This window comes from Hyalella azteca, unplaced genomic scaffold (genome assembly GCF_000764305.2).
Source record: "Hyalella azteca isolate HAZT.00-mixed unplaced genomic scaffold, Hazt_2.0.2 contig5036, whole genome shotgun sequence".
NCBI lineage: Eukaryota > Metazoa > Arthropoda > Malacostraca > Amphipoda > Hyalellidae > Hyalella > Hyalella azteca.
The window spans coordinates 64,474-87,496 of NW_025935241.1; the positions used below are offsets into that span (position 1 = coordinate 64,474).

Genomic DNA, 23,023 nt, shown 5'->3' on the forward strand with positions numbered 1-23,023 from the left:
CCAGACCTGGGGCGGCAGTCCAGACCTGGGGCGGCAGTCCAGACCTGTTTTAACTGACCACCACATGTTTCCCGCAGGTGTGGCAGGAGCTACAGGTGTGGTCGTGGCTGCACGAGGGCGCGTCGCTGCCTGGGGAGGCAGGAGCGGTGGCCGCATGGATCAGCCGCGCCGAGAGGATGCTTGGCACTGACGTCAAACTCAGTGGGAAACCTGACGAGGTCAGTGGGGACTGTCCATGTTATGTGTGTCAGTGGACAGTGTGTTTCAGTGACGTCAAACTACCCCAATGGGCTCAGTTTTTCCTGTTCTGGAAGCTGCAATTCCAGCCGCTTGACGGGTAGCCCATAAAGCAAAGCCAGGTGGCGTTATCAGCCATGTGGCTGAGGCAGCCAATTGATGTTGCTTTGGCGTTACACTGAGCTTGCACAGCCAATTGGCGTAATCAGCCATATGGCTGAGGCAGGCAATAAACATGGCGCGCTTCCCCGATCATGCGCAGCCAAGTGGCGTAATCAGCCATGTGGCTGGAAGCAGCCAGGTCACTAAGGACTATACATGGCGCGATCATGCAGGGACAGGTGGCGTTATCAGCCACATGGCTGGGGCGGGATATCTGTGGCCGTGACGTAAGCCTCATCAGCCGCCATGATGGCCGCTGTGGCGACCACATGGCGACGCCTGCCTCCAACGCCGCTTTATTAATGAATGAAATATATGAAATCATTATTAATTATAATTAAAATTGATCAATTTAATTAAATTTATTTATGACTTGCCGTGTGTGACGGGCATCATGCAGCAGCAGTTGTTCTGGCGCAGCAGCAGTTGTTTTGGCGCAGCAGCAGTTGTTTTGGCGCAGCAGCAGTTGTTTTGGCGCAGCAGCAGTTGTTTTGGCGCAGCAGCAGTTGTGTTGGTGCAGCAGCAGTTGTGTTGGTGCAGCAGCAGTTGTGTTGGTGCAGCAGCAGTTGTGTTGGTGCAGCAGCAGTTGTGTTGGTGCAGCAGCAGTTGTGTTGGTGCAGCAGCAGTTGTGTTGGTGCAGCAGCAGTTGTGTTGGTGCAGCAGCAGTTGTGTTGGTGCAGCAGCAGTTGTGTTGGTGCAGCAGCAGTTGTGTTGGTGCAGCAGCAGTTGTGTTGGTGCAGCAGCAGTTGTGTTGGTGCAGCAGCAGTTGTGTTGGTGCAGCAGCAGTTGTGTTGGTGCAGCAGCAGTTGTGTTGGTGCAGCAGCAGTTGTGTTGGTGCAGCAGCAGTTGTGTTGGTGCAGCAGCAGTTGTGTTGGTGCAGCAGCAGTTGTGTTGGTGCAGCAGCAGTTGTGTTGGTGCAGCAGCAGTTGTGTTGGTGCAGCAGCAGTTGTGTTGGTGCAGCAGCAGTTGTGTTGGTGCAGCAGCAGTTGTGTTGGTGCAGCAGCAGTTGTGTTGGTGCAGCAGCAGTTGTGTTGGTGCAGCAGCAGTTGTGTTGGTGCAGCAGCAGTTGTGTTGGTGCAGCAGCAGTTGTGTTGGTGCAGCAGCAGTTGTGTTGGTGCAGCAGCAGTTGTGTTGGTGCAGCAGCAGTTGTGTTGGTGCAGCAGCAGTTGTGTTGGTGCAGCAGCAGTTGTGTTGGTGCAGCAGCAGTTGTGTTGGTGCAGCAGCAGTTGTGTTGGTGCAGCAGCAGTTGTGTTGGTGCAGCNTGGCGGTCACACAAAACATGTGGCGGTCACACAAAACATGTGGCGGTCACACAAAACATGTGGCGGTCACACAAAACATGTGGCGGTCACACAAAACATGTGGCGGTCACACAAAACATGTGGCGGTCACACAAAACATGTGGCGGTCACACAAAACATGTGGGGGTTACACAAAACATGCGGCGGTCACACAAAACATGTGGGGGTTACACAAAACATGCGGCGGTCACACAAAACATTTATAGTTTGTATATCCATCAGATCGAAGTAAATTGAATATTCAAATTCCCTCAGAGTGGGTGGGTCACGCGTCAAATTAGTGACCCACTTCCTGCACGTAGCACTCTCAGTGAAAACCATGAACCTCTCACAACTGATTATGAAAATGTAAAATTAATATAATAATTAGGAACTTTAATAATGTGATGATTACTGTAACAATATAGTAATTAATGTAATAATGTAATAATAAGGAACATATAATAATATGATAATCACTACAACAATATTAAAATTTATATAATAATGTAATAATTGGGAATTATAATAAAGGGGTTATTAATATGAGAATACAATAATTAATATAATATGTAATGCAATAATTAATATAACAATGCAATAATTGATTGTCTCTCGCCCCGCAGACGAGCAGGAGCGCGTGCAGAAGAAGACCTTCCTGAACTGGATCAACGCTCACCTGGCGAGGGTGCGTGGGGGGAGGGTGGTGGTGGGGAGGATAGGGTGGGCAGTGGGGAGGAAAGGGAGGGTGAAAGGTGGTTGATGGTGAATCTTGGTGGTGAGCCAGACACAGTGGCGATGTGATGAACATTCGGATGGTGATAGCCAATGACGACCTCTTAGTCATCACATGCCTCCAGCCCCTCCTACTACATCATAACCTCTCCATATCGCTACAAAGGGCGCCGCCCCTGCGTATCACCCCCCCTCCCTCTCCCCCAGGGAGGGCGCCGCCCCTGCGTATCATCCCCTCCCTCTCCCCCACGGAGGGCGCCGCCCCTTCGTATCACCCCTCCCTGTCCCCCACAGAGGGCGCCGCCCCTGCGTATCACCCCCTCCCTGTCCCCCACAGAGGGCGCCGCCCCTGCGTATCACCCCCTCCCTGTCCCCCACAGAGGGCGCCGCCCCTGCGTATCACCCCCTCCCTGTCCCCCACAGAGGGCGCCGCCCCTGCGTATCACCCCCTCCCTGTCCCCCACAGAGGGCGCCGCCCCTGCGTATCACCCCCTCCCTGTCCCCCACAGAGGGCGCCGCCCCTGCGTATCACCCCCTCCCTGTCCCCCACAGAGGGCGCCGCCCCTGCGTATCACCCCCTCCCTGTCCCCCACAGAGGGCGCCGCCCCTGCGTATCACCCCCTCCCTGTCCCCCACAGAGGGCGCCGCCCCTGCGTATCACCCCCTCCCTGTCCCCCACAGAGGGCGCCGCCCCTGCGTATCACCCCCTCCCTGTCCCCCACAGAGGGCGCCGCCCCTGCGTATCACCCCCTCCCTGTCCCCCACAGAGGGCGCCGCCCCTGCGTATCACCCCCTCCCTGTCCCCCACAGAGGGCGCCGCCCCTGCGTATCACCCCCTCCCTGTCCCCCACAGAGGGCGCCGCCCCTGCGTATCACCCCCTCCCTGTCCCCCACAGAGGGCGCCGCCCCTGCGTATCACCCCGTCCCTGTCCCCCACAGAGGGCGCCGCCCCTGCGTATCACCCCCTCCCTGTCCCCCACAGAGGGCGCCGCCCCTGCGTATCACCCCCTCCCTGTCCCCCACAGAGGGCGCCGCCCCTGCGTATCACCCCCTCCCTCTCCCCTACAGAGGGCGCCGCCCCTGCGTATCACCCCCTCCCTGTCCCACACAGAGGGCGCCGCCCCTGCGTATCAAGGACCTAACAGAAGACCTGCGTGACGGCACGGCGCTGCTGGCGCTGCTGGAGGTGCTCAGCGGCGAGGTCCTGGCGACGGAGAAGGGACGCGTCCTCCGCCGCCCCCACCACCTCGCCAACGCCAACACCGCGCTGCAGTTCCTGCAGAGTCGCAGGGTGAGTGCAGGGGATCCTGCAGAGCCGCAGGGTGAGTGCTGGGGGATCCTGCAGAGCCGCAGGGTGAGTGCTGGGGATCCTGTAGAGCCGCAGGGTGAGTGCTGGGGGATCCTGCAGAGCCGCAGGGTGAGTGCTGGGGGATCCTGCAGAGCCGCAGGGTGAGTGCTGGGGGATCCTGTAGATCTGCAGGGTGAGTGCTGGGGGAGCCTGCAGAGCCGCAGGGTGAGTGCTGGGGGAGCCTGCAGAGCCGCAGTGTGAGTGCTGGGGGATCCTGCAGAGCCGCAGGGTGAGTGCTAGGGGAGCCTGCAGAGCCGCAGTGTGAGTGCTGGGGGAGCCTGCAGAGCCGCAGTGTGAGTGCTGGGGGAGCCTGCAGAGCCGCAGGGTGAGTGCTGGGGGATGTAATAGGTCACCTAAGCCTGCCTGTGGTTGACGGTACATATCACCACCGATGGACGGGTGTAATATTTATTGGCCGCCAATTTGTATATTGTTTTTCAGTACACTTGCCATCAAGTGATGGACAGTTGGGTGACCACTAGTTCAGCGGTGGCCAGCTAGGTGACCACTAGTTCACTATTGGCACGTAACTCAAAGATGATCACTAATGCCATGCATGCATTGTCCACCAAGGGAACAATATTTAAGCAACCTGTAGTCCGCCATGTGATGGACAATGACTCCATCTGTTGGCCATCAGATAAAACTGGTGAACATCAACTCGACGGACCTCGTGGACGGGCGGCCATCTGTCGTCCTGGGCCTCATATGGACCATCATCCTCTACTTCCAGGTGAGAGACCGGCCTCCTTGGGGGAGACCGGGCCCCTTCTTGGGGGAGACCGGGCCCCTTCTTGGGAGAGTCCGGCCCCCGCCTTGCGGGAGACCGGCCCCCTTCTAGGGAGAGACCGGCCCCCTTCTTGGGGGAGACCGGCCTCCGTCTAGGGAGAGACCGGCCCCCGTCTTGCGGGAGGCCGGCCTCCGTTTTGGGAGAGTCCGGCCCCCTTCTTTGGGGGAGACCGGCCCCCTTCTTGGGGAGACCGGCCCCCGTCTTGGCCACGTATAGGGGGTATCGTGGCTCCGTATAGGGGGGTATTTATCAGAGGGAAAAGTTCGCGACCCAAAGTAGGGGAAAGCTACAGATGACCTTGAACCACAGCTGAACGAGGATGTGACCTTTAACTTAGGCTATCAAAATGTAACTGAATAGAAATAAATTAATGAACAATTAGCCAGATTTAAATAAATAAATGTGATTATTTTAAGTCAATGGTAGCGCACAACACAAATATGAACGCTGGGTGACTATGCAAAAAGTGGCAAGTTAGTCACTATTGTTGCGTTACACTTGGAATTAAAAACACGATTATTAAAATTTTCAATGAATTTCAGAAATGGTAAGTGAATAGCTGACAAAGTTTTCATGAATTATCTTCTAACTGCAGTGTATGCTCGATACATTACGCAGTACTGTAAAACTATACTATAAAGCAATGCTAATAAATACATAACGTGAAAAGTGCACTACCACTTACTATCACTATATTAAAGGGAAATGTTACAGCAACTCAACGGCTTACTTGTGCGAAGTTTCTTAGTAAGTTTCATCTCATGAAATTTCTTAAAAGTTTCTCCAAAAGAATCTTATTCGGTATGTATTCAGGTAATATATAAATAGTAATACTGCATCAAGTACAGGCCAAGGAGATTTATAAAATTTAGTTGAAAACGTTTTCGGAGACCAGGCCCCGTATCTTGATTATCTTGATACATGATGATATGTTCGTGTTTTGTGCTGCAGAAGCCCCTGTGCTACCTTAAGGTACTTTTATGGTACTTGTTCTATTGTGCTAAAGTTGAGGCTATCAAATACTTGAGGAAAGTACCACGCTTTTCCCACTGCCTTGTCTTTAAAAACCATTAGCAGCTGGTGTAGAGCACATAGACTATATGGCCCTCACTACCAGCTGGTGTAGGGATCATAGACCACGCGGTTTCCAGTAGCAGCTGGTGTAGAGAATCATAGACCACATGGTTTCCACTAACAGCTGGCGTAGAGCATCTTGGATCCCATGGTCTTCATGATGGACCATGCTGGCCCATCAGTCCAAGCAGTCGCTTAATATTCATGAAAAATTGAAAAATTTTCTCTACTTCGGCAATGTTCAATAAATTGTCAGATTTTAAGTACAGATAAGCAAGGAAGAATTTCCTGTGAGATAAAAGACCTCCGTAGGGGAACCCCTTGATGGGCGGGGTTCCACTCATCAATACTTTTTCTTTTGGAGGGGGATTATCCTACCCAACAACCCTTAAGATGGGTTGTTGCAATCTATAACCTTAAGGGAGGGGGGTTTTCCCCCCCCCCCCAACTCTTATAAGAGGGGGTTTTCCCACCTCACAATCTTTTATTGGGTTGTGAGGTGGGTTGTATTTATCCCCAATTGGTGTAGTCGTCGTTTCGTCTGTTCGGGTCAAATTTTTTGCTGCAAAATAACGCACCGAGTTGGTGCTTTGCACGCTTGCCAATAGAAATTGTAGGTTCTTATTGTTTTATTTAGTAAAGTATTTGCAATATCAATACCTATATCAGTTTGAATTCTAAGTATAATTGTTGAGGTTCTGGTCGCTCAGTCGGATTGTTTCACTTCATTCCTGTATTGCCGTTGACTTCCCTGTTTTGCATTTAATCTTGTATGACCGAAGAAGATATTGTTACAGTAATGGTTATTGCTACGTAAAATATTATACATAACATACCCTCATGCTTAATATAAAGTTTGTACTCTAGACGTAAATGTGTGTATAAAGTATTTTACTAACAAATCTTTGATGAGACATGGGAAAGAAATCCGGGCAATAATTTCACTTGCCTTGGCTTACTGATGGTAAAAACTGCTAACCCTGTAACGCTTTTCGTTGTCTTATAACGGTAAACTTCTAACTTCTATCTGCTTAAGGTTAATGCGAACTCTTGACCACATGTCTGTATATCATTGTAATCCTCCAGTTCGTCTCGTAAAATCCCATGATTTGAGAGAAAGAGAGAGAGAGAGGAACTTCCCCTTTCTTTTAGTAATAGTTTTTCGTCGAAATCGTTCTGACTTTATTTTTGGGAGATTAACCTAGATCCCAAATCGAAAAGGTACAATCCACTCACAAAATCAACACGACATCCTACCAATATCATAATCTATGCTTTCGTAATTCGATGCGAGTTTTTTAGTCATCTCCGCGGTAACTTGTCGTTTGTTATTGCCCCCACTCCCTATAGCAACTCCAATACACACTCACACACACTCTTGCATGTCAAATATAAACCAAATACAGAAGGATACAGAGTCTTGGAAAAGTCAGACTTCTTTTCTTCTTTTAAAAATTTTAGTTGTCCGTTACTGACCCTTGTTCTTGAATTCACTTATTAACATTACTAACATGTTGGGTGTTCATTAATCCTCTAGATCAGCTCCATAACTCAGTGGGTGAACAAGGACGAACTCACGTCGCCTTGCACCACCTACACGACATCCACAACTGACCCCCAAAACGAAGAGGAATTCAGCCCTGTCTCCGAGGTGACCGGACCGTTACAAACCAAAGGAGACTTTTGCCCATGCTCAGAGTGGGCGGGATCCAGCACCAGTATTGGCATTGGGCTAACCCAAGACGAGTACGAACGCTGGGTGAGGCGTGTGAGACTAGACCACGAGACCTGGGCTGAGAACAAGATAACCATGTCGAGTCAGAGGGCATGGGACGAAGACATGATGACCAAAGTATTGACGTCCTCTGAAGCGGCCGAGGAGTGGAGGCAGCGGCATCTACGAGGTTTCGACACGGGACTCTGGTCGCTAGAGTATCCAGAGAACACGGCAGTTGAAGACAAGTCTGAGGATGACAAGCCAAAGAATGACTTGGCTGAAGATGACAAACCAAAGAATGACTTAGCTGAAGATGACAAGCCTAAGAATGACTTTGCAGAAGCTGGTAAGTCAAAAGATTGCAAGTCAGAAGATGTAAATCCAGAAAAAGGAAAGAGTCCGATGAGTTTGGCCATCTTTGAATATCCTTTCTATGGGATACCGATAACCTTCATCTCACAGAAGGAGCAGTTAACGAGGGACCAGCTGGTGGCCGAGAAAGAGCAGCTACAACGCCTTATAAAGGTCAAGGAGTATCAGCTGAGTTTGTATAAGAAAGGTGACCACCTGCATCAAGGCCTGCCTACCAGAGCGCAGCTGGTGGCACAGAAGCAAGAGCTGGTCCGACTTCAGCTGGATCGCGAAAAGCTGTTGAAAAAAACCGCCCACGAGGAATGGAGGAGAATCAATGTCCGCCCTAAACCTGGATCAGCCTCGGCCCCCCGCAGACCAGATTTCAATCAAGTCTTTAAGACGTGCCCAGATCATGAAGAACTTCCAGTGCAGTCCTTATACCGCAAAGGTCTAGACATGCTTGGCAACGGCCAGCAGACTGGGTCTTACAGGCAAGAAGATCAAGTTCCTGTTGCACGCGAAGGAAAGTCGGCCGAACAGAAGCAGAGCACAAATCTGATTAAGATAAACCAGTCGTTCCTGACGGAAGAGGACGAAGCTTTCTTGGGAAAAAAGAACCTTGAAGAGAACGAGAAGCTGGAGTATGTTGAGGTACAGCAAGATGAAGAGGATGATGAAGAACAAGAGTATGCTGAGGAACAGGATAATGAAGAGGAATATGATAATAAAGAGGAGCAGGAAGATGAAGAGGAACATGAGGATGAAGTGCCACACGACAAAGAGGATGAGCAGGAGGATGAGATCCTTTACGTGCTGGTAAGATCATCTGTATCGCGTCGTGTAGTGCCCGGTACCGTTCGGTATTCCAGCACGCGTATCAACTCCACCACCCTCATCGTCAGCACGCTTGTGTTTTCACCGTCTTCTGTTGTATTTTTTTCTATTTTGTAATGCTTTGTATTTCGTTTTTTTCTTTTTGCTTTGCAGTGTCGTGAGTTTGTGACCTTTTTGTCGCCAAATTTATGGAGGTCAGAGGAGAAGTTAACAAACTAACCTCAGTGCATGATCACCAGGACTCTTCTGGTTGGGGAGTTAATAGGGAAATTAATCATCGCAAAGAATTGCAGTTCAGCTTCTCGTACAATTATTTATTTGGCGATCGTTTTCACGCAGATTGGTTATAGCTGGCAGTTTCGTGCCCCAGTTTAGTTCCATCTCGCTAAACCGTTAATAGGGTGCTATCTTAGGCTAGTGCTTTACTAGGGCTTAGTGTGGTAACAATTAAGGCTTATGCCGACCTAATATCAAAACTGTAATACGGTTAGTGTTAATGTGTTAATTGCTGTATTTTAGCAATACCGGCTCCCATCACTGTATACGTTGGCCCAAATTTCAAACAGGGCATGAACCTTCGCTCAGCCTCGTTCAACTGTCCCTTCCCTACCCCTGAAACCTCTAACCCAACTGCCCATTGCTCCAGATCGAGGAGAACACCCGCCAGCTGGAGAGGCTGGGAAAGATCCTGGAAGATCAGATCGACCACAGTGGACGAGGGGAGTCACCCTTCCCTCCAACGGGAGGTGGAGGATGGGGAGGACCCGTGGGTACGGGCATCTCCCGTGAGCGCCCGTCTGTCACCCGACGTTCGGCGGCCGCCGAGAAGTGGAAATTGAGCGCTCGTCGGGCGCTGCTCGAGTGGGTGCGCCAGCACGTCACTAAGTGAGTAACTAATTACTAGAGACTTTGTTACTAGGATTAGCTAGTAACTATTAACGGGGACCACTAGTTGCGAACGAAGGCTTGCCACTTACGTGGGGCGCTGCATGGTCATAAGATGTTGTTACTTGGGAGGTGTTAGTTTATTAGAGACGCTAGTCAATTGATGACGCTATTTATCTGATATTAATGACGCTATAGTTAGGGTATTTCCTCAGTGTTTGTTAATACTGCTAGTGCCGGTTTTTGTTTGTGGCTTTAATTAGTGCAAGTTGCTGGGTGTTGCTAGTGTTGTTTCGGGTTCACTGGGAAGATAACCGCTGGAGTACGGCTTCTCGTTCGGGCTAGTGACGTACACACGCTGGTAAAATGTCACGCTGCTACTTGTAACTAATTGTATCTATAACTGCAGCAACTGCGCATGGTGCAGTACTAACTCACACAGACCAGATGTATACCATGTATTATTATTTTTTCTTATATTTTGCTGCCTACCAATAACTCATTGGCCCAAGAATGATCATCTCCAACATTGTCATGCATAACACCATGTTACTCTACGATTTATTCGTAAGAATTTTTATTATCTAATCCAATGCTAATCACAGAGCGAATTTGGTCAAGGATTATAGGTACCCCCATTTAGGAACACCTATTTATCATATTATTTGACAATTTCGTGGTAATTTATTTCCATAGACGCTTCGGCATCGTCGTTAACGACTTCGGTGCGAGCTGGCGCGACGGGAATGCCTTCCTGGCGCTGCTGCAGTGCATCAACCCTCGTCTTGTCAACCTCCAGGTGAGGGGAGGTTAAGGGGAGACTTAAGCAGTGTTTTATTGTCACGCCGTTGCTGAGGCTTTCCTAATATCTCAAAAGTATCCATATTCCATATGTGTCTTGCTTGTATGCCGTACTATAAAAAGTAGTTGAGACTTCATGAATCGGTTGGCCACTGAAGCCTTCTTAAGTTAAACCCACCAATCACAGACGAGAAATCGGCCGCTACGTGTACTTTGACCGCTAAATGTGCGTAACGAGTTATGATAGTTACGGTCTCTGAACTTCAACTTCATGAGGAAGTATCTGAACTTTATTTATGAGGAAGTCTCTGAACTCCCTCCCCCCGACAGTCCATGGCGGGCGCCGCCCCCCGGGACCGTCTCGAGCTCGCCTTCAGACTCGCCGAGCGTCACCTCGGCGTGGCGCGACTGCTCGACGCTGAAGACGTCGACGTCGAGAAGCCTGACGAGAAGTCGGTGATGACCTACGTCGCCCAGTACCTGAACAAGTACCCTGAACCTGGCGTGTCCCCCGTCACGGTTAGTACTTGTTATTACCTCGAGAGTAGTACTAACTACATTGTACCATATAAAGAGTAATGCCATATTTATGGTACCATCTGCAGGGTGGATCCATATAGAGGTAGCAGGACCTGGTATAAAGCCATCCGTTACATGTCTAGGTATTCATTTGTCTCATTTATGTATTTACATACCATATGTAGGTAGTAACGTAACATGTATAACTAGTAACATACCATATATAGGTAGTAACGCTCGTACCATAAATAGGTTGTGACGTATCATGTATAAGTAGTAACGTACCATATATATTGGTAGTAACGTCCAATTTATAGGTAGCCGCGTACAACGTATTGATTGTCACTTACCAGCCGAAGGTTATCAACTACCGTATTCTGGTTGTCACTCTATCATTTTTATGTTGTCGCTTTCCCTTTGTAGGTTATCAAGTATCATTTATTGATAGTTGCGTACTATCTTTTGGTTGATAACGTTCAATTTGTGGGTATCCGTGTACAATTTATTGGCTGTCACTTACCAGCCGAAGGTTTTCAAGTACCATATTTTGGTTGTCACTCTATATCATTTTATGTAGGCGCGTACACTTGATAAGTTATGTAGATTGCGTACTAAGTTTTGTTTGTAACATACCAATTGTAGTAGCGCCAGTATACCATAATCCCCACCTGAAACAGCTGGTGTGCACAAGTCCCACCCTGGGTGGTGGGGAACACCTGTCGCAGGTGGAGCTGGAGTACAGCGAGCTCACCACCTGGCTGGACCACACTGCCAGCTGGCTCACCACTCTGCACCAACCGCAAACTCACGGCAACATCAACTATGAGGTGAGAATCACCTATATCATCGTGAGTGATTATCCTGCACCACTTTGCAACATCCACCCAAATACCTGCAACCGTCACTATCAGCACCACAACCAGCAGTACCACTATCTCCACAGTACCACTATCTCTTTGCCATCACTATGTGACCAGACATCCACGTCCTTAACATCAATGATGGCCACCTGTAGCGGAACGCCTGCCACTAACTTATTAAAAGCACCTTAAAAGATTGACAATAAAAGGCAGCGTTTTCCAGTTCACCACTGAGGTCTCAAAACTCTTTATTTATTCAACACCGCTGACACTACCACCGCCCCACCCCTATTAAAAAAACACCAACACCGCCACCCCAACTAAAAAAACACGAACACCACCGCCCTAACACCGCTAACAACACCACCACTAACACCACCAATAACACTACCATCACTACCACCACCACCATCACCACTAACACCACCACCACTAACACCACCACCACCGCCACCCCTAACACCACTTTCATCACAGAGGTTCGCGTCGCTGCAAGGCGAGGCGCTGGAGAAGCGGCAACTTTACGAGCGTCTCAAGGAGCTGGTCGAGTCCCAGTCGTCCGTGGTGTGCATCACTCAACAGTCCTGGCGGGACATCACTCGGGCCTGGGACAACGTGAGTCAACATCTATGATGCTTGAAACATCAATGATGCTTGGTACTTATTAATATGAGTTATGCCTGCGAACGCTTTAGAGCTTATATTATATTATACGTATAGGTTATCGCCTACCCTTTGTAGGTTATCACGTAGAATGACTTTTAAATGTCTTAGCTTATAAGGCCTCAACTATAGTTAAGATGAGTTATAAACTCGTAATTATTTACGATAGTACGGCCCCAAGACTAGTTATTAACAGCGGTTAATCCTTATGGATGCACTGAACCCTTGTTACTCCAAAACGCCCCAGGTCTGGCAGTCCAAACCTGGGGCGGCAGTCCAGACCTGTTTTGGAGCGGCAGTCCAGACCTGTTTTGGAGCGGCAGTTCAGACCTGTTTTGGGACGGCAGTCCAGACCTGTTTTGGGGCGACAGTCCAGACCTATTTTGGGGCGGCAGTTCAGACCTGTTTTGGGGCGGCAGTCCAGACCTGTTTTGGGGCGGCAGACCAGACCTGTTTTGGGGCGGCAGTCCAGACCTGTTTTGGGGCGGCAGTCCAGACCTGTTTTGAATACCCCGTCTCTATGCCCCGTCTCTATGCGTCGTCTCTATCCCCGTCTCTATGCGCCGTCTCTATGCCCGTCTCTATGCCCCGTCTCTATGCCCCGTCTCCATGCCCCGTCTCTATGCCCCGTCTCCATGCCCCGTCTCCATGTCCCACCAGGTCGCCAGCAGTCTGAGCCTCAGCATTGGGGAGCACAAGGAGTTCTTCGGGCAGCTCGAGGAGGTCACCAGGAAATTTGAGGCCCTCGCATCCCCAGGAGGAAGCAACCTCCCCCAGCAGCAGCTTCACGCCATGAGGGTCAGACTCAATACCCTCGCCCCTAGGGCGGCCCTCAGGAAGATCCATCTGCAGTACCTCGAACACAAGGTACCGTACCTGCAACACCTGCAGTAGCAGGAATATTGCTTAGGTAACACAGTAATTGTTTACTGCAACCCCCATTACCCACTAATGGGTTACCGTAACCCCCATTACCCACTAATGAGTTGTCCCATCCTGCAGCACTGCCTCATCCACACCCCCCATCACCCACTAATGACCTACCACACCCTCATTACCCACTAATGGCGGTCCCACTCACCAGTACTGCCTGATCGCGTTCCTGATCCTGGTGGAGGCGCGGCTGAAGGCGTGGGCGGTGAAGTACGGCGGGGCGGAGGAGGTGGACGTCGTCCTGCAGGAGTACCGCGCCTTCGTGGGCGCCCGCAACCTCTTCCAGGAGTTCGAGCGCGCCTTCCAGGAGATGCAGGCCGTGTCCGACGCCTACAAGAAGGACCCGAGCCTCAGTGAGTGCGCCTCGTGGCCTCAGTAAGCCAATATTGTGGTCTCAGTGAGTCTTATGGTTGCAATACGTGCGTCTTGTGGCCTCAGTTAGTGTGCATTGTGGCCTCAGTGAGTGCGCCTTGTGGCCTCAGTGATTGCGCCTTATGGTCTCAGAAAGCCAATATTGTGGCCTCTGTGAGCCTTGTGGCCTCTGTGAGTGAGCCTTTTGGCCTCTGTGAGCCTTGTGGCCTCTGTGAGTGAGCCTTTTGGCCTCTGTGAGCCTGGTGGCCTCTGTGAGCCTTGTGGCCTCTGTGAGCCTGGTGGCCTCTTTGAGCCTGGTGGCCTCTGTGAGCCTTATGGCCTCTGTGAGCATGGGAGCCTCTGTGAGTGAGCCTTTTGGCCTCTGTGAGCCTTGTGGCCTCAGTGAGCCTTTTTAGCCTCTGTCAGCCTTGTGGCATCTGTGAGCCTTTTAGCCTCTGTCAGCCTTGTGGCCTCTGTGAGCCTTTTGGCTTTAGCGAGGAAGATTTATTGCAGCTGTGTACCTCCTTCGTGCGTACCTTCTGTGTACCTTCTGTTCCAACTGTTCCGCCCTAGTAACTATTTCCCCTACCTCGCATCAGCTCCTAACTCTTGCAACTAGTTCCCAATCTGTAACTAGTTCTTACTCTCCCGTAATTAGTTCCTCATCGCCGCGACTAGTTCCTCATCCGCCTCATGACTAGTTCTTTGCCTCCGCAACTAGTTCTTCCGCCCCCACAACTAGTTCTTCCGCCCCCGCAACTTCTTCCTCCGCCCCCGCAACAAGTTCTTCCACCACCGCGACTAGTACCTCCACTCGCGAAACTAGTCCCTTCCCCTTCACCCCTGAAACTATTTTTTACACCCCAAGTACAACATTCTTTAACCCCGCAACAAACGGGGTTAAAGGGGGATGTAGTTCCTACATCCCCGCAACTAGTTCCTCCGCTCATGCAACTAGTCTTTCCACCCGCCCAAATAGTTCCTCCACCTCAACCCCCACCAGACAAAGCTGACATTGAAGGCATCACCAAGTTTCTGCTGGAGACAAACGAGCGCTGGCGGAATATCTCCGTGGAGTTGCGGTGCATCCAGTCCCTCCTGGAGGAGGTGCTGTCCTACTGGCGCCGCTACGACGACCTCGCTACGCTCCTTAGGGAGTGGCTCCTCAAGGCGGGGCGTATGATCAACGTCCCTGAGGCAGAAAAAAAGGCGTTCTTCCAAGTAGGCAAATGATAAATATCCATGAAACAGGAAAAGGGCTTTGCTTTTCTTTATTTATTAAAAAAATGGTAGTCGCCTTTGAAATAGAAATAAAAAAATACAGCGTAGAAAACGAATAGAATATTTGTTCAGCTGAAATGCTAGCTAGCTCACGTCACGCTATATTTCTAAAAGGTTGATTTGCTGCGATTTTGACAAGCTGACACACTGAGGTAGCGTGCCAGCATGCTAGGCTGCTGACATGTTGAGTGATAATGTGTTGACATGTTGCCGGCAGGACTTGGGTGATTGGCAGGAGCGTCGGCAGCAGCTGACGGAGGTCGCTAATTTCCTGACGGCGACGTCGCGGGCTGACGTCGCTCAGAACATCAAGCGGACGCTGGACGAACTGCAGTCGTCTTGGAATAGCGTCTTCATGGTACGTCTGAGGGTGAGGGCAACCCTCACTAGTTAGGGGGTGAGGTTAACCCTGCTGGTGGTGGGGGTTACTACATACACGTGTGTAATGTAATTCCAATAAGAGCAGGAATTTTACCAGAACCAGTCCCGCATTCTTGGAATCTAGGCCGGTAACATTTGCCTCGCCACCATCAAGTGCAGTAAAAAATTCCTAACGCGTGCCTCGCCCCAAGCACGCGCAGCAATACCTCCTAACACTTGCCCCGCCCCCAGGAAGCGCAGCAATACCTCCTAACACTTGCTTCACACCCAGCACGCGCAACAATACCTCCTAACACTTGCTTCGCCCCAAGCATGCGCAGCAATACCTCCTAACACTTGCCCCGCCCCCAGGAAGCGCAGCAATACCTCCTAACACTTGCCCCGCCCCCAGGAAGCGCAGCAATACCTCCTAACACTTGCTTCACTCCTGCAAGCGCGGCAATACTTTTTAACGCGTGCCCCGCCCCCCAGCACACGCAGCGGCAGCAATACCTCCTAACACTTGCCACGCCCCTGCAAGCGCAGCAATACATTCTAAAGGCCCGTTTACACTAGGGGCAACGACATGCGCGGTGAGGCGTTTGCAGCAGTGCCTCACCGCGCAAAACTGTTCACACTACTTTTGTACGCGGTGAGACCGCGGCGCGCTTTGAACACTAATTGCAACCTAGACGTCAGTGAGGATATATGCTACCGAATTTGAGTTGTTGGCCATTGTTCTCGGGTGTGCTGCGGTTAAGAAAAGTATACAGTGTAATTGTTTGTGGCCATTGAATCCATCTCTATTTATTATAAAATGCTATGCGGCGAGACATTTTTATTGTAATAAACACGAAGTCAGTCATTCTTTGCACTATGCCAGTTGTAAACGAGAATTTAGCATAGTCATCATAATTAGAAAACAAGCGTATTCAAAAAGATACAGTTTATGAAAAAAATACTCTATTGTTAAATAAAAAGTTCCAATATTCGTACCAATATTATATCATCCTTTCAAATTGCTAAACGGTAATGCATAAATTGTCAGGAGTAGCTAAAATCACATAAACTAAACACGTCATATAATAATAACTTACATCATTTACATTTCAATTTTTGTACCTTTGACCGAACACTCCATAGGCATTCATGTTCTCTATAAAGATCAATCAGGCTCTCTACTAGAGAGTGACTCCAAACGAGCGTGGTGTTAGTCGACATTTGGTGTGACGGACCAGCGTACTCAATCAACCTCATTAGACCACAGGCAGCTATCTACCAAGTGCCGCGCTTGTGTTGCATGAAGCATGGCCCCTGTCAATCGCTAGATCGTCAATCGGTTCGTTGCACACAAGAAGCGCATGTAGAGGCTGCGCAGAGGGACGTTGAGGCACTTGACTCCCGTGTGTTGCCCCTAGTGTGAACGGGCCTTAACACTTGCTTTGCCTCTGCAAGCGCGACAATACTTTTTAACGCTTGCTCCGGCCCCAGCACGCGCAGCAATACCTCCTAACGCGTGTCCCGCCCCCAGCACGCGCAGCAATACCTGCGTAGCGGGCAGCTGCAGCGCACGCGCGATGATGTCACGTCCGGGCAGCGGCGGCTTCACGACTGGCTGGCTGCCGCCGACCTCCTCCTGGCTGCCCCTGTCCCCTGCACGCTCCCCCACCTGCGGGGGTGTGGGAGTCAGCTCGAGGTGAGGGGTTAGGGGTTACGGAGAGTCATATCTTCATAGAATAAATAATTGAATAAAAATGGATAACTAAATAAATGAATGACTCCCTCTCTTACCTGCGGTGGCGTGGGTATGAGAGGTACCCTATGAGATGCGGTCGGTAGTTGGGTATGAGTTGGAATGACGTTTGAGTTGTTGGAGGAGGGGTATGAGATGGGGTAGAAAGGGTGAGATGGGTGGTGGAGATGCGTGTTTTTGTGAACTGGAGCTCAGTTCATCGGCTGACATGACGGCCTCTAAAGAATAAATCTTATAACCTCTGGAATCACGTTGAAATTACAATAACTCAAACGCTGTCAACGCCGTTTGGCGAAGGAGGGGTGGGGGTGTCTTTGTGGACTGAGGTGCTAGAGGAGGACTTCTAGAATCTTGGAGCTTATAGCACCTAGAGAGCTCTTAGAGTATCAGCCTTAGAGTACTTAAGACTAGACTGATAGTCCTGAGACGTACCAAAGGCTGAGACTCTTAACAGATGGCTCATGGTTGTTCCAAAGACCGTCTACAGATGGCTCATGGTTGTTCCAAAGACCGTCTAGTTATGGCTGGTTGTTGTTCCAAAGACCGTATACAGATGGCCCTAAGTTATTCCCAAGCCAGATGGCACTTTAGCACTCCACCACCTGCAGACCTTGAGCGCGGAGGTGGTGCAGATGGAGGAACTGCACCGGCAAGTCTCCACCAGCCTCCACCAGCTGGCGCACCACCTCAGCCCTGAGGAGGTGTCCTCCATGACGCACCAGTTGCGGCGCACCAAGGAGCAGCTGGTGCGCGTGCGTGACGCCATCCCACACAAGACGCATGCCCTCACACAGGTGGGTCAGGCTGACACATGTGTGCCATACAAGTGACTCATACTGTGTGTTGTGCCGGTGGTTCTTACTGCCCTGGCTCCTATGTTCCCCACTGGCCCTGACCCCTTGTCACCCCACAGGCCTTGACCCTCATGCACCCCTCAGGCCCATAAGCCCTATGTTCCCCACAGGTCCTGAATTTCGTTCCCATGTCCCCCACAGGTCCTGACCACCTTATCCCTATATCCTCTCGCAGGCGCTGACGCAGGTGGAGGCAGTGGGCGGAGGGGTGGAGGAGGTGGGGCGGTGGCTGGACCAGGCTGAGGTGCTGCTCAAAGGATTCGCACCGCACGGCACCAAGGATACGATCCTGCAGCAGCTGCAGCAGCACAAGGTGGGCGCAGCAGCTGCAACAACAGCGAAACACTTTTATAATTCAACGTGGATTGCACCGTTGACGATACCTTTGACCTACCATTCACTCTGTCTTTAACTGTACCTTTGAATGTACCTTTTACTTTCTCTTTGACTATACCTTTGACTTTGTCTTTGACTATACCTCTGACACTGTCTTTCATTGTACCTATGAATGTACCGTTAATTATGTCATTGGCTGTACCGTTGCTGGTTTTTGCAGACATTCTTCAGCCGGCAGTTGTACTTCAAGTCGATGCTTGACGCCAAGAATCGCGCGTACCGCAACCTCGTGCAGACCTCCGGCGGAGGAGACCACTTAGACCTCGCCCTGCTAGGGAGCACTATGGACAACCTCAACGAGAGGTGGGAATGGGAGTAAAAAAGGGGTGAAAGAAAGGGTTTAAAAACGTGGGATTTGTGGTGTTTGATGAGTTTAGGGATGGTGGCGTCTATTATACGTTAGGTGGCGTCTATTATACGTTACACGTTAGATTGTCTTTTGAGCTTGAGCGACATGTCAATCAAATCTCACATACGACCCCAAAATGTCACTCACGTGTGATGCATGTCACTTGTGTGTCACCCAAATTTCACCTTCATATGTCACTGTCATATGTCACACTCGTCTCTCCCGTTTCATACACGCGTAAACCTAACGTTATAATGTCACTTAAGCCTCACCGACATGTCTATCAACATTTCACCCTCTCCCGTATCATACACGCGTCACCCAAATGTCACCCACACGTCCCCAACAAATCACTTATAGTCTCTGTCATCTCTGTCACGTGCGTAGGTTCGAGGCAGTGTCGCGCAGCAGCCGCGAGTGGGGAACCCGCATGGCTGACAGCCTGCGGTGCTGGGAGAGCTTCAGGGAGAGCGAGGCGCGGGTGGCCGCATGGCTGCAGGAGGCCGAGGTCCTCTACCAGCAGAAGGAGGTCACCTCCGTCGAAGACCTCGAAAAACACAAGGTGAAAAACTATTACTGATATCTGATATTTAAAAATCGTTTCTTGGTTCAATCAACGTTAATTCAACGTTTTTTGCAACGTCCTTTGCCTGGTGCAGAGGTGCTGAAATTGCGGTGAAGGGACACACCGGGAAGCACATCCAAATTTCCAAAAATCTCAGATAAGAACAGAAAACAATCCTTTCCATGACCGATTTTTTAAAATCGCAGGCAAAAATGTGCCATTTTTAAAAATTCCTATAAACAAAAATAACGCAAGGACTATGGGAACAGGTGAAATCAACCAAAATATGGAGGAATTGTTGTTCGTGGCACCGACGTCTACGAATGCTCGGTTGGAGCTCTAATTTACGCAGCTAAAGGGTGATTGGAAGAGGAGGGATGTTAAGAAGAAAAGGGTTAGAGGTTCAGAAGGCAGCCCTCTTCGCGGGGCTTTCTCGCGTTTACGAAACAAGAATGGCCGTTGAATTGGAAGGAAAGTGTTTTTGGATGGATTATAGCTTACTATTAGCTTCATACGTCATACTTTATTTGAGCAGGCTTTGCTTGTGAAGCGCTTCATTACAAACTAGAAAGATGCTAGGCAACTCTAGTGGTCTGTGTTTGGTTGGTTAAGCGTCATTGCTGTTGGACGGAAGACATGGAAGACGGAATACTTGTCTTCTTGCCGACGGTATTTCTCGGCAAGAAGTAAGAAAGAAAGATGGTCACCAATATCGAGTTTTTCATCGTGGACATTTGCCGTTGAAGAGACCGCTTGATTGCTTCGTAAGAGCTGGCCGATGAGATGCCGACCTCTGACAGAGTGGCAAATAATTGTCTTTATAATTGTCCTTTATGGGACTTTACCCTCTGGGGGAGGGCAGATGTGAGCCAGGGAAATTGGGGTGTGTCATACATTCCATCTGGGATATAAGATACATCCCACTAAGACACCTGGGGTAACCGCGAACAGGGATAAACAATGTTGATAACCATGTTGATGTTCTTGACGATATTGTTTTGAACGGTCATTTGATCTTAATGTCTAGAGATTTTGATGTACATTTTGATTTGTCATCGATGCGGATACCCTTTGCCGCGTGCTTAAGACGCTGGTATCGTCGCAGGACTTCTTCATCGAGGCGCCCCAGGAGCTGCTGCAGGCGGTGTGGGTGTCGGGGCAGGAGCTGCAGCAACACCTCCCCACCCAGCAGGGGGAGGCTATAGATGTGGCCGTCACCTCCCTCAGGACGCGCTGGGATGATGTACTGGGGAGGGCTCCTCTGCACCTCCTCCAGGTGGGTCCTGGAGTCTCTATTCCTTCCCCAAAAGGTGGGGTTTGGTGGTATCGGAAGAGACTATTTATGTGACCACAGAAAGACATACTCCTAATTCCTAACAGATACAATTTAGGCTGGAGGAGAGCAAATTTCAAATGTACCCATCCTCGATACTTATGGAATTCAAGCTGGAAAAGAACATGTTCCATATGTACCGTTACCCAAACAGATGAAGTTCAGGCTGAAACAGAATACCTTCCATATGCACCCTTTCCCCAAAAAATTGTACTTCAGGCTGTAATACAATTTTTAGTACAATTGTAGTACAAAATACATAAAGACACTTCCATATGTACTCTTTTTTTCCTCACCAATGGACTTCGGGCTGGATTACACATTTCATTTGTACCCTTCTTTCACAGATGGAGTTCAGGCTGGAGGAGAACACCTTTCATATGTACCTGAGGGACGTGGAGCAGGAGTTGCTGGGGGAGCAAGGCGCCCTAAGCAAGGCCGACCATGTGGACGCGCTCAGACGGCGACATGAGGCACGTAATGCATATCTCTCGCATCTCGAGTATTTCTTACTTATCTCACGTAACCTCTATGTTCATAAATGGACCAGTAATCAATTTCTATTATTCATTGGATTTTTTCAATTTATTAACTATTGACAACTCTTTCCTCAGCATCTTGTAACCGATAGTAACGTGTCCAACCTCGTTTGTAACGCTTTCAAAATCAGTCGTAACGCGTTAGTCTAAACACGTTTCTAACGGGTAGGAACACATTAGTAACGCGTCAGTCTAAGCTCTTTGTTATCGCATTGAAAATCATTTGTAGCGCGTCGGATTAAACGCGTTTATAATGCGTTCGTAACGTGTTGATGTGCGCGCAGGAATACTTCGACGCAGAATTGATGGGTAAACTGCGATCCATCCTCGACAACATCAAGTCCCTGGGGGAACAGTATGCCCTCAAGGTGAGCCTGGAGGAGCCCTTAAGGTGAGGCTGGGGGAGCCCTTAAGGTGAGGCTGGGGGACACCATAAAGGTGAGGCTAGGGGAGCTCTTAAGGTGAGGCTGGGGGACACCATAAAGGTGAGGCTGGGGGAGCCCTTAAGGTGAGGCTGGGGGAGCCCTTCAGGTGAGGCTGGAGGAGACCTTAAGCTGAGGCTGGGGGAGTCTTAGGGGTGAATAATGCTGGGTTGTCGTTGGGGTGACTTCTGTCTTGGAAAGTTTAAGGCATCATATAGGGCTGGTTCACATCATCACTTTAGCACCAGGTGTTAGCTGCTAAAAACTCATTATTGCAATAAATAAGCAGTTTTCACTTTGTTCCTGTTTATTATTTATATTAAGATAATTATTCAGGTAATTCAATACAAACAGAATTATTCTAGACTCATTGTTAAAATTACATGTATGAAGTCACGCGTTACGAAGAAGGCATGGCAATAACATTAACAATAACAATGAAGAACAATAACAATGATGATAATGATGGTCAAACACAAGACGACATCCCTTTAGAGACGACAAGGATAACGACGATGATGATGGCCATGTGCCGGAACAAAATATTCCCATTACGATGATAAAGATGATGGTGGTCAGTGGCCTCGTGTCTGTACAGAAGAACATTTCCCTAAAGTTTATGATGATAACGGCGATGATAATGATGACAACGATGATAATATCGACGACGATAATGATGACAACAATGATATCGATATGGGCGATGATAACGCTAAGGACGTCGACGATAATGATGACGGTGATGAAAATGATAACACCCACGGTGACAGTGACGATGATGATGGTCAGGTACCGGGGGACACGAGCCTGGGGGAGGACGTGGGCCGCTGTGAGGCCCGGTGGACGGTGGTCCTGGAGAGCATCGAGGCCATGCGAGGCCATCTTCAACAAATTCCACAGCACTGGCGGCAGTACGAGGCCAGGTGAGGCCATTTTAGAGCCAAATGAAGCCATCGTTGCCTTGTGTAGTATAGCCTAGCCGTGTCAGCGATTAGGCCAGTAGACCTGTCCCCGATTTTTAACATTGAAGAATATTCGCATCTTTTTGCGGTCTTGAACACGCAGTTCAGTGCTTCAATTTAACCGGCAGGTCACTTCGCCAATCTGAACAGAACTGTCTCAGGTAGCTGGGATTGAACCCGCGCCTTTCTGCTCTAATCCTGGTACTCTGAACTGCAACCACTGGGCCAATCTGCCCCGTGGCCATTTTAGGCCTATTGGCCATTCTAGGCCAATTGGCCATTTTAAGGCCAATTGAGAGGTAAGGGTAGTAGCTGGTGCTCAGGGTTTGCACAAGTTTTTGCGGCCGTCCGCTATTTTTTTCCAGCGTCTCTAATTTCCTTCTCAACGTCCATCGTCCTGCAGGGTTGAGGAGATGGTCACTTGGATGGACGCGGTGGACGAAGCTTTGGCTGCCGCCACGGGCGACGCTAACACCGCCCTCGCCTGTGACGCTCATCGGGCAACCCTGATGGTGGGCGATTAAATATTATGAAACATTATGACACAAATAATTTTTATAATAAATGGAACAACTTGTGCTTACTGTTCATGTGTGTCTCAGGCTAAAATAGAATTTTATATGTGTGAGGCAAATATTTTTTCTCGAATGTAGTTAAGTTTAGTTT

The 23,023-nt window shown here is 49.7% G+C and overlaps 1 protein-coding gene across 1 annotated transcript in view; it reads left to right on the forward strand.

Moving 5' to 3' along the window:
• The window catches only part of LOC108679143 (muscle-specific protein 300 kDa), a 131,740-nt gene that overhangs the window by 4,241 nt on the left and 104,476 nt on the right, over positions 1–23,023 (forward strand). The window contains exons 2-24 of the mRNA XM_047880237.1: positions 2,306–2,367; positions 3,526–3,705; positions 4,403–4,495; positions 9,178–9,416; positions 10,113–10,215; positions 10,548–10,736; positions 11,414–11,563; positions 12,074–12,215; positions 12,338–12,345; positions 12,920–13,126; positions 13,344–13,545; positions 14,547–14,764; positions 15,042–15,194; positions 16,716–16,880; positions 17,513–17,731; positions 17,967–18,104; positions 18,348–18,490; positions 18,924–19,098; positions 20,207–20,377; positions 20,782–20,907; positions 21,258–21,341; positions 22,185–22,318; positions 22,761–22,869. Of these exons, the coding sequence (XP_047736193.1) occupies positions 2,306–2,367; positions 3,526–3,705; positions 4,403–4,495; positions 9,178–9,416; positions 10,113–10,215; positions 10,548–10,736; positions 11,414–11,563; positions 12,074–12,215; positions 12,338–12,345; positions 12,920–13,126; positions 13,344–13,545; positions 14,547–14,764; positions 15,042–15,194; positions 16,716–16,880; positions 17,513–17,731; positions 17,967–18,104; positions 18,348–18,490; positions 18,924–19,098; positions 20,207–20,377; positions 20,782–20,907; positions 21,258–21,341; positions 22,185–22,318; positions 22,761–22,869 (3,410 nt within the window). The remainder of the gene's footprint in view (positions 1–2,305; positions 2,368–3,525; positions 3,706–4,402; positions 4,496–9,177; positions 9,417–10,112; positions 10,216–10,547; positions 10,737–11,413; positions 11,564–12,073; positions 12,216–12,337; positions 12,346–12,919; positions 13,127–13,343; positions 13,546–14,546; positions 14,765–15,041; positions 15,195–16,715; positions 16,881–17,512; positions 17,732–17,966; positions 18,105–18,347; positions 18,491–18,923; positions 19,099–20,206; positions 20,378–20,781; positions 20,908–21,257; positions 21,342–22,184; positions 22,319–22,760; positions 22,870–23,023) is intronic.